The sequence below is a fragment of the Crotalus tigris genome, unplaced genomic scaffold (assembly GCF_016545835.1).
Source record: "Crotalus tigris isolate CLP2741 ecotype Arizona unplaced genomic scaffold, ASM1654583v1 scf7180000017987.690289119674:8195010, whole genome shotgun sequence".
Taxonomy (NCBI): domain Eukaryota; kingdom Metazoa; phylum Chordata; class Lepidosauria; order Squamata; family Viperidae; genus Crotalus; species Crotalus tigris.
This window is the reverse complement of record NW_024096758.1, coordinates 7,859,280-7,870,627: the sequence shown is the minus strand read 5'-3', so window position 1 is coordinate 7,870,627 and position 11,348 is coordinate 7,859,280. Positions and strand designations below refer to the sequence as shown.

At 37.1% G+C, this 11,348-nt stretch overlaps 1 protein-coding gene and 2 non-coding genes across 3 annotated transcripts; all 3 read right to left on the bottom strand.

Annotated features, from left to right (window-relative positions):
• Positions 1–539: 539 nt before the first annotated feature.
• CCT6A (chaperonin containing TCP1 subunit 6A) lies at positions 540–10,830 on the bottom strand. The gene is made up of 14 exons (XM_039346306.1): positions 10,612–10,830; positions 9,147–9,210; positions 7,978–8,112; positions 6,994–7,167; positions 6,737–6,840; positions 6,052–6,162; positions 5,468–5,627; positions 4,952–5,034; positions 4,349–4,445; positions 3,825–3,972; positions 2,571–2,704; positions 2,234–2,336; positions 1,167–1,239; positions 540–844 (listed from the first exon to the last, which is right to left on the bottom strand). Exons 1-14 carry the CDS (start codon positions 10,743–10,745, stop codon positions 772–774), a joined length of 1,593 nt encoding a protein of 530 aa, XP_039202240.1. The 5' UTR covers positions 10,746–10,830; the 3' UTR covers positions 540–771.
• Positions 6,269–6,401, bottom strand: LOC120309266. The gene has a single exon (XR_005557048.1). It is a non-coding gene; the product is annotated as a small nucleolar RNA SNORA15 (small nucleolar RNA).
• LOC120309267 lies at positions 7,538–7,669 on the bottom strand. The gene has a single exon (XR_005557049.1). It is a non-coding gene; the product is annotated as a small nucleolar RNA SNORA22 (small nucleolar RNA).
• Positions 10,831–11,348: the final 518 nt, after the last annotated feature.

Sequence of the window (11,348 nt, the reverse complement as noted above, 5' to 3'; positions counted from 1 at the left end):
GCAACTGAAGTTGCATTAATGTAGAATTTATTTTTCCTTTTGAAAGAGGATTATAGACTAGTGTGCATTTCTGGAAAAGATTCATTCATGAAAGATTCAATTTTGTGTAGTTGCCTCCATCCTGATGTAATCTAAAAATGTATTATGTTTTATATTTGTAGTGCACCACCTTGAATGCATATGTAAGATAATTAAGCTTTTTCTGGCAGTATTTGCCATGGAATTTCGTACCAATGCATTGGAAACTCGTGAGTGTGGCATGCTGGCCTACTGGAGAAGATACTCGCCTTCCACTCAGAAGTTCAATGTTAGGTAGTGGGAGATGTTTCTCTCCTAGGGTACAAAAAAAGAAGTATCTGCTGCGAACGCCATGTGGCGTCAAGAAGGGCATCTGGCCAGTAAATGCTCAGCTCCATCTAATCACCCTGATTCTACTAGGAAGTGACTACAGAGTCATTAAAAGGTTTTTTTTTTAATGCAGTGGAAACTATAGAAAATGATAAACAATGAGTATTATTAAAATAGACAACACTCAAGCCTGAAGAGAGGGAAAAACTTTAATGGGTAGAAAGACAGTAACTTCAGTGGCATTTGTTCAGTGCATGTAAAAAATAAATAGTAACTGATTCTATAGAAGTGAAAGATCTCAATTCGTGAGTGGCCAAATTTTCTTCCTCCTATTATTTTGAATTACATGTTGGAAAAGGGATTTTGTTAACATGAATCCAGGAAACCGTTGGTAGAGATTCCCCACTCAAGTGGTCTTCCAATTCAGCCTTTGAGAGATGACATTCCAGCTCGCATAATTTCATCAACCAAGAGAATGTTGCTAGCAATAACAGTGCTAGAGAAAACAGGAAGAGAAATTTCATTTGTCTCAATTTATCGTTCATTTAGTAAAAATACAGTCAGCCTCTTTTCTTGTATTCTTTAAGAAGGTTCATATGGCCAATTTCATTTCTTCTGCTTCTTCCCGCATTAAAAGCAAAAATCTTGAAATATGAGACCCCATACCTAGTTACTAGGATTAAAATAGTCTGGAAAAACATATCAACTTATTTATACAAAAAGTATACTCAACCAGGTCTTAATTGTCAAGTAAATTCTATATACAATTCCAAATGTGGTTGAGGTCATTTTTTAAATGGTTAGCTATAAAATGTTACCTAGAATGAAGCAACTGTTTTTTAACACTATAATTATCCCAGATTCCAACTGCTCCTGCCACCATTGGTTCACCTGAAAGACATAGGAGAAAGTTCATTAAAAGACAACAATAATATCTGTTCTATAATCTTTTCACGGATTGGTAGGGTTGTTTTGTTTTATAAAGGACCCTCTGTGCAAACTGGTTTGGAAAAAGACATGCATGAATTTTCTATTGCGTTAAAAATGGTTTAGAAACTGGAAAGGAATTGTCTGTTTCCTTTGGGACCATTCTGCAGTTTTTCCAGCCAACTGGGACAACCAGATTCACTTCACAATAGTGTGGTTCACTTAACATCCATATAATTCACTTAATGATTGTGGTAAGAAATTATTGATTTCCTTACTGACTGTGGTAAAAATGGACATAAAATTCGGTTGTCAGCTTGCTTAATGACTGCATCTCTTAACAACCTTAATTCCAGCCCCAATTGTGATTTAAGTTGAGGATTACCTATACAACAAATGGTTATAGGTTGCCCTTGTCTGGGTTATTAGTAACATGATCCAGCCTTCTTTACAATATTATTTGTAACCTTTTTAGCAATTACAAGTTTATGTAACTGCTAAATAGTCACAAATAAAAGTACAACCATTATCACTAGTTCACCTCAACAAACTCTCAATGAGAACATCATCGATAAAGGGGAATGCTTGCAGCTCAGGGTTGAAATGAAGGGTCCTTGGTGCTCTCTGAGCTTGGTTGTTTTCTTGCAGATGTTTCATTACCCAAACTAGGTAACATCATCAGTGCTGTTACTTAGTTTGCATAATGAAATGTCTCCAAGAAAACCAAGCTCAGACAGCACCAAGGACTTTGTGTTGGTTTAGTGCCACTGTTTTCTGGATAAAAGCATGCAACTGAACCAGTTTATAATAACTCTCATTTTCAAAAATCATTACCATCTGCTAGCTTAATTTGTAAAAGAAAAAAAAGTATTATCATAACATATCCAGCTGTTTGGAATTACAAAGTACCTCTCAAGCTTGTCAAACATGCTACTCCCAGCCGCTGTTCTGTACTCACCAGAATTTAGGTCCACCCCCACTAGTTGTCCTGACTCAGCATATTCTGCTTGAACTTTAACTAGTGTTTCCTGAGGATCATAGCCAGCGTTCTGAGCAAGTACCTGTTAAGAATAAAGAAAAAAAGTATTTATTTTTTATTGTTCTCTCCATCAAGAAATGAGCTATTTGGTATTTAGTGGAGATAAATGTACAATATATACTTAGAAGTGACTGTTCTTTCCCCTATCTTCCATTTTCCTTTCAGCTGTATCTCTGCTGACATCTGGAAAGTCTTATTGATGGTAGCCACAGAGCTCAAGAATGCTATTAGATGTTTTTGTTCAGAAGCTTCCTACCTTAGGGATAATCAGCAATGCATCAGCAAATGCCTGAACTCCCAACTGGCTTCTTCCTTTCACATTGGGCTTATGTTTCACAAGGGCATCAGCTATTGCCACCTCCAGGGCTCCAGCACCTGGAACCACACAGCCTGGAAAATCAAAAATCATTTGTTAACATCAATCTTGCCACAAATGCAAGGCAGACACCAAAGGATATAGTGCTTAAAAAGGGTAAATCCCCATTAAATATAAAACTTTTGGAAGTTCTCAAGTCTTCTTAAAGGAAGAGTTTTAAGTCTGGAATACTAAGATTCAAACAGTCTCTTTAAACTCAACACATGCTGTATACCTCTGGTGTTTATACAATCATCTATGTGGTAGTCTTTTATTTTACCTGCATTCTCTCCTCCCACAATACATTTATGTACCTTTAAAATAGTTTAAGTTGAAAGCAGGACAATACTAACTATAATTATTTTTAAATATTGAAATACTCATTTACCTGAGGTGCATTATTATGCTTCAGTTTAGAAAAGGGATTTTTTTTTTCTACAATTGCCTTAACAGTGTATTGTAAGTTGCAACACCTATGTTCATTTAAGATGGCTTAATTATACTAGCACAGGCACTACTAGGAGCCAGAGCTACTGAGGTAGTTTTATTTTATGAGAAAAATGCACCATCACCACATCTCAATTATATTGGTACTCACATAGCCAAAACACTCCAATCACACACAAGGGGTATTATTGGGTTTATCTAAATTTAGCAACACAAAAGTATCCTGAAGCAAAAATGCTTAACGAAGATTGTTCTTCCTTCCACAAGAAAACCTTGAAATATAAAGGATGCTGAACTTAGCATTTTAAAATAAATTTCCTGCAAATATATTTTTCCTTATTTGAGACCTGTCTTAAGCAACACCATTCATGGAAGTTTTAGATTCACTGTATTCTCCGAAGTAAGATTACTGAACCAACATATGTAACTGTGAAATACTAAGATTAAAGACCAGAGAAATGCAGATTCCAATCCACAGACAGAGAAGCTCTCGCCATTTCAATCTGCCCCTAAACATTGCTTTTGTTGGAAAATACATACTTGTATGTATTCCAATTTGAACTCCTGGGCCTCTTTTTAATAAACATGAATGTTCAAAGTGCTATTAACCAAACATATTAATTGAAGTAATATTAAAATAAAGCTTCATTTAATCAACTGGCTACCCTGAGGCTATTAAAATATGGAGTGCTTCTAGCCCACACTCACCATCCTCAATGGCATTTTTGACAGCACGCAGTCCATCTCTTATAGCATCCTTGATCTGTGTCAGGGTGTGCTTATTTGGCCCCTTGATCAACAGAGTCACAGAACGAGGGTTTTCACACTTCTCAATAAAAGTGAACTTCTCTTCACCCTGCGCAGAGAGAACAATGCAAACATTATTTAGGGACCATAAATGCTAAGTTATGTAATATATATTGGATTTTCTATAGTTTGAACAGTAAATTTATTATATTCTTATTACCATGCCTATTTTTATCTCTTTAAAAAGCTGTTTTTGTTCTATACAGTAATATTTAAGAATTCCAAGATTAATTTATGTATTATATTTCTAAGCCAACCCATCTCCCTTCAAAGGAGCTCTAATTCTACGAAATATTCTCCCATCCATCCATCTACCCACTCGGCCCTTGAATAACATTTAACACTATTGCAGCTAGGTATTAATTATAATGCTTGCCATAGAAATCAAACTGGAAAGAATTAAAGACTTTAAAAATCAAACTCACCAAGGTATATTCATAGACAAGACCTGCATGTCCCAGGCAGTCAATGGACAGGTCTTCAACAGAATTCATAGCAACCCCTCCACATGCCAGTGTTAACCTGAACATAATGAATAATATGTTTGCGTATTTCTGTTATAATCTGGTTTCACATACTGCAGTTTGCTTGATTTGGCTTGGCAAGTTGTGAACCCAGCTGTGATTTATTCAGTAAACCAGGGCTTAGGCTGGTGGCAATACCTGCTCCTCTTTTTAAATGCAACCAAGAATGTTAAGCAATCCCTTTGTTCTAAAAAAGGAATCAATGTGTGAATATCTTTATCTAATACTAATAATTCAAAGTGATTAAAGTAGTTAATTTATACCAGTATTCTAAAATTATTATGAAGAAACTCTAAAGAAAACATTGTTTATAAATTTCCAAATGTTTTCCAAATATCTAGAATTAGGACTCATAACATAAGATCATTCCTCTCAAAACTTTTGGATGTCACTTTTCTTTTCTGATTTACAGCAAGATGCTATTATTAGCGGCTAAACATTTTCAAAGGAAAACATATAGTGCTGAAAGTCCAAGGCAGTGCCCAAGTTCTCACAAAAACTGACCTCTCCATATTTCTTCGCTTTGCTCTGCGCAATGCTACTATCCCTTCTTTTGCAAGTGCATCCAGGGAGAAAGGATCAATCCCCTGAAAATACAAAATGCAATAAACAGATTTATTCAGGTTTAAAGCCTAAACTGAAAAATTAAATAAAGGCCACATGCAACAATACCATGATTTAATGGACCACGAGCGTTCCTATCATGGCCAATGTTATTAATAATGAATCTATTACCAACTTATGTTATTTGTATAATAAAATGTCATCTGACTCCCAGAGACTCTGGGTCGTTTAACATAAAAGAACATAAACTGCCACAAATGGTCATTTAAATAAATTGCCCTATTTCTGAAAAATGGACCTTGTCCAACAAAATCTGGATGCAAATTTTGTCGACTGCACCAGTACTCTGCTAAATGGGAGGCAATTAAATCAATGTTTCATTCTATTTGGCTCATTTTGTGTTATAGACCCATTTGTTAGGCAATCATCTCACTCAATACCAAGCCCTTCTCTTACCTTTTGGTTGATCACAATAAAACCTTTATTTGAATCCCCAACAACTGATTTTTTCAGCTCTATGATTTTATTCACTCTTTCTTCAATGAACTTTCTTTCTGCTTTAACAAGCTTTTCTCTTTCTTCTGCGCTCTTATAAAAGAATCCAGAATTCACCTCTCTGGAAAAAAAATATGCTGTCAGAATTTAAATTAGACAGGAGACTAAAAAGTATCCAACCCCCTGGTTAAAACGTAGTGATTACATGGACAAAACCCAGGCGGTTCTCTTGGCAACTATACAGAAATAGTTTCCCATTGTCACTTTCCAGGATTTTTCCATCTCCAAGTCTAGCATATTATCCAAGCTTCTGTGGTTCTCCCATTCAAATACTAACCAGATTTGGCCTGATTTGTTTTCAATCCCAGTAAGCATATATGTGAAGGTAAGGGAATCAGAAGCAATTGACACCAGAAATGGTCAGAGTGGCTTTCGGGCGGACCCAGAAGATCCCACAAACCAAATATCAACCCCCACAAATGTAGGATTAAACAAGATTAGTTTGCAAATCCTAACTAGGGCTGTAAGTTATAATGTATACATACGTTTTTTCATACTCTAGTGACACATTGCAAGTAAGAATGTAAGCATCTTCAAGCCTTTTCTTCATGTCAGGATGACGAGCGCCATGGTCCAGGACAAGTCCTCTTATTAGGCTGTAAAAGATATTTAAAATAGCTTTTTAAGAAGTTACTTTCAGTTGTTCATCCTTTCTAATCCCATGCATTTCCTGTTAAAATGGGAGTCCTAGGAACAACTTTGATGTGTATCCTTCAGACCCATGCATACTATTTTAGTACAGCATGTCACTAGACAAATCTGAGGCAAATTTTATTCTTGCATGGTGTCTGACTCCATTAGCCATCGCAAAAGCCAATGCAGAATTCACCCATGCTCTCAGCTCTAAATACTTCACTTATAAAACTTTGGCTTTAATTCCTACAACAGCTCAGAACAAAAGATAACTATGTAACTTTATCAGTGTTATAAAGCAGAAACAATGTAGCATATCTTCCACTTTAAGGCTCACACACTGATGTCTTGAACAGTAACTCCCACAATTCATGTCATGCTGGCAGAGAATTCCACAAGATCCAATATTTGGAAAAGGCCAGTTTAGGAAAGGACAAGAGGGCATGATGTGGGAAAGTGATGATTCCATCAGAATGGATACGTAAGACCAATACGTTTCAAGCCTTCGGGAACAGACCCCATTCATGTTATACCTACGTTGTGTCTGTTTCAGATTTGTGCTTCATCTCCATTATTTCAACCATATAAAGATCTATTGGCTCGTTTGGTTTTCTGATTGCCAGAATTGAATCGACTACAGCCTACAAAGAAAAGAGAACAAGCCTCATCAAACAGGACTTCCAGAATTTAGCAACTCAACAACACACACAAACCCCTTCAGGGATCCACTTCACTTTAATTATGGGAATTGTATAGAATTTATTTTTGGAGAACACAAGAAATCAATGACTCACCTCAGTTAAAATGTCAGCAAGCTCAGTATGGACCTTTGTGCGGAGGGAAGTTCTAGCAACATCTAGAAGTGTTTCCCTGTCCATTTCCTTTGCTACTTTGACCTGCTCCAGGACCTGAAGAGCCTTTTCTTTTGCAACTTCAAACCCTTCTGTAACTAATCGAGGATGTAACCCCTAATACCAAAGAAATAGTTTTTTTAAAAAACAAGCACTTATATAAAATTCCATATTCTGATTATAGGCAAAAATCAAGCAATCAGTTTCCACAAGCAATTTCTTTTTACTATAGAAGAGAAAAAAAACTCAAAAAACCCTCTCCAGACATACTTTAAATCCCCTGGAGCAGGTAATGAAACAACCCAGTCGCTGCAAGTTGAACAGCATATACATTTAATAAATTATTATGCCATTATTATTATTTATGGTAAAGGCTGAGAGAAAACAATGAAAAATTTGCCCACACAACAATAGATTCAATCAAGTGATTTCAGGGATAACTATTTTACTTTGTTTTCTAGATGATCTGAGGCTGTGCATGAAGACATTTTGTACTGTCCTTTTGAATACATATGAAAGGAAAAACAGTCCTTTCAACGCAGAGGGTAAAGTACAGCTTATTCTTGCACAGAATTATGCCAAAGGAACTATGGAGCTCATCTGGGTGTTCACTGTGCAACAGACTTGGAAATTTCTCACAAACTGTGGTTAAAAGTCAATTATATACTACCCCTAATCTGAATAAATGGAAGTTTAGAGCCATAGGAAAAACAGGAAGAATAAAATTAATTGGTTAACTATGTTTCAAAGTTTGAAATTTTAATCTAGTTTAGGTATATTCACTTTGATTTAACAAAACAGTGATGTGCAACTAAGAATCTCGTTTTCATGGCAACATCAATAATTTCTCACTGAGCTTTATTTAAATCTGAAAACAAAGTAAAAATGTCCTCATGCAGACTACAAATACATAACACTGCCACATACCTCTGAAATATAGAGATCTGCCTGCTTGAGCAGCTCACCAATTATGAGGACATTAGAAGTGGTCCCATCACCAGTGATGTCATCCTGTGCTGTTGCTACTTTGGCTATCAAGGAAGCTGTTGGATGTTGGATTTGCTAATGGATGCAAAAAGAACAAAAAAGAGTATTATCAAAATGTCATTCCTTTGCTCAGTCACCCATGACCTCTTGTCTGGATTACTGCAACATGCTCTAATAGGGTTCCTTATGAAGAGAATTCAAAAGCTTCAACTGGTGCACAAGGCAGCTGCACATGTAGTTAAGTAAAGGGTATCAGATATTCAACAGATGTATAACATTACAGTATTGCTACATGAGTTGCATTGTTGCCAGTGTGCTTCTGGGCGCAATTCAAGGTGCTGATTATCGTCTTTAAAACCCTTCATGGCTTGAGACCAAGCTACCTAAGGGACTGACCTCTCCCAGTCATTTCTAATCATCGAATTCAATGCAGCAGGTTAAGCATGTTACGTTGCCTGTTATTTCTCTGCCTTAGCCTCTGCCCTCTGGAACATTCTACCTTCAGAGATCAGGATGACCCCATATCTGTTGGCTATTCATAAAACCGTGAATACTTGGTTATATGCTTGGAGCCCCAAATATGTTAAGGTGTTTAATTATATTAACATCTATAGCAATAGTTCCACTCAACAACTATATCTATTTATATTTATGCTTTATGATGTACACCACCCAGTCATTTACTGAGATGGATGGCCACTGAAATCAAATAAAAAATTATTCCTCCCCATTTTACTTTTGTGCTTTATCATCAATTTAATCAGTTGAAGAAACATTCTACAGTAATACCAGCGCTGTATAGGTTCTAATTAATCTTAGAACCAAAGAAGCAGAGAGAAGCTTATACTTTGATCAACAGCAGATCCTTCGAGATTATTGTTATACAATTTCAACATAACATAGCATTTTGTGCTGAAAAATAAAATATAAAGTCACCAGTAACTTTGTCATAAAACTTTTAATAAAAAATTTGGCCTACATCACCAATACTGTTCATTTAATAAAATCTAGCAAGATGCTTCTTTTTTGCATGTAGATAAGAGTTCCAGAAAGTATTACATGACTTGATATTTTAAAATTATATTCTTGGAAGGGAAGAGAAAGTTTACCATCTCATGAAGCAGGACATTGCCATCTTTGGTAAGCTTGATATCTCCAGCACCAGACACAAGCCTATGGAGAACAGAAAGCAAAGCAATCAGCCTTCAATCGCAGTTCCTTTTCCAAGTGTTTGAGCAAAAGGATCTGCCAAACTTAATTTACTAATATCACTATCCCGTGTTATAGTATTGTCAGTATGAAACAAAAATTCATGTGACAAGAATCACATCCAAGGTTCTTTTCTACTTTCAATTCTGGAATTGACTAGTCTATTAGTCAAAGGAATATTTTTCTGATGCTATGTTCTTCCACCAGACAGTTACAGAAACCAAATGTGGATGGCATAACAACTTGAATACTCTGGGAGTTGTGTAAGAGAGCTAATTTTGGGTGAGGTACAATTATAAATCTATGACATTGCCTCAGACTAAAATTTGGCCAATCAAACCCACAATGCTTTCATTCAGCTGAATGATGATTTATAAACATGTATTGATAGTTAAGCAAAGGATTTGATAACTAATAGCCTCTATGTACCACTTGTGATGGTGTACTGGGAACAGAATCTGTTCCTCAAAAAGATGTGATCAATTATTACGTTTCAAGTTCAGACTTGTACAAAACGAATTTGCTAATGGGGCAATTTTATGCACAAAGTCTAATTTATTAATCTGAGAACCAATGGGGTTAAAGAGTTGGATTAGGAAAATATAGAAGCTCACTACAGGAGTCCTCAACCTTGGCAACTTTAAGACTTGTGGACTTCCAGAATTCCTCAGCCAGCAAAGCTGGCTGGCTTTGCTGGCTGTGGAATTCTGGGAGTTGAAGTCCACAAGTCTTAAAGTTGCCAAGGTTGAGGACCCGACAGAAGCTGCCACAGAAACTCACTGGGTGACTTTGAACCAGTTGCGCTCTCTCTCTCTCTCTACCCAGCCTACTGTGGAAACAAACAAGAGAAGGGAGCACTATGCGTGGCACCTCGAACCTCAGGACAAAAAGCAGGATATAAATTGAATAAAGGTTCACAGCCAGCTGTGTGGCTAAAATGAAGTAAGTCTTATTTGTGATCACTCTAAATTTACTGAGAAAGAAAATATAAATATTTTATACTTACCTGGAAGTTTATTGTATAATCCAATGCTTTATAACAGTAATTACACGCACTATAAAGACATACTTGCTGTAACTGTCTTGCATGTATCTTTTTTCAAATATAGGTACTGTCCGATTTTCTTTCATTTTTTTATAAAAATAAGTTTCACTGACAATGCTGTGGAAATGCTACGTGCAAAGGAGCATATTGTTCGGTGGGTTTGGGGCTCTTTCCATGCTATTTTGCGCACGCATTCACTTCACCACTTCCGCCCTAGAGCGCCACGAGGATGGGTGGGGCTAGGCGTAACCACGCCTCTCTTCCCCAACCCTCAACTCCCACAACGACTCTCCCCCGCCTTTTTTTCCCCGCTGCCTTACATTTTCATGGTTCCTTTGGGCCCGAGATTGGTCCTGAGCACATCCTGCAGGCCCCGCGCCGCGCTGATATTGACCGCCAGGGCTGCTTGAGCCCGCGCTACCTCAGCTTTGGGGTTCAGCGCCTTCACCGCCATCTCTCCCGGTTACTTCTGGAGGAGAAAAAAGAAAGGAGCGAGTGTACGCACGCTCCCGCCTGACTCGACCCAGGTCTGACGCAACGAGGGCTGGGCCTAGACGTCACAGCCTCCTTCATTCTAGAATAGTCCATACTCCATATCAAGGCTTAAACAGTTGGGCTGCTATTGGTCGTATGAAAGCCCGCCTTTCATTCCTATTGGCCAAATATCTGCGTCGCTCATGAGTCCACAGGGTTGCCTAACGGCTAGGGTGGCGGTTGGAAGCAGTTGCTATGCAAAATGGTGGTGGGCCTCTGTGTTTAGAGTACGTCATGAATACTTATAAAAATTTAAAATAATACTATAAAATCTGATTAGATTAAATTTTAAAGTACATTTTGCTATCTGCATTGCTTAAAAAGTGTTTATGCATGCACACATGCACCCGCACACATGAAAACAGTTACATTGCTCCCTTAAATTCAGATTTTGGGATTCTCCCCTGAACTCTCAGAGTGCTGAACAAAATCAAAAGAATAAACAAATATAGGAGTGTCCTATATTTAAAATAATCCCACTCTTCTTGTGATTTTGAAATCTGGCCACTAATACCAAATTATT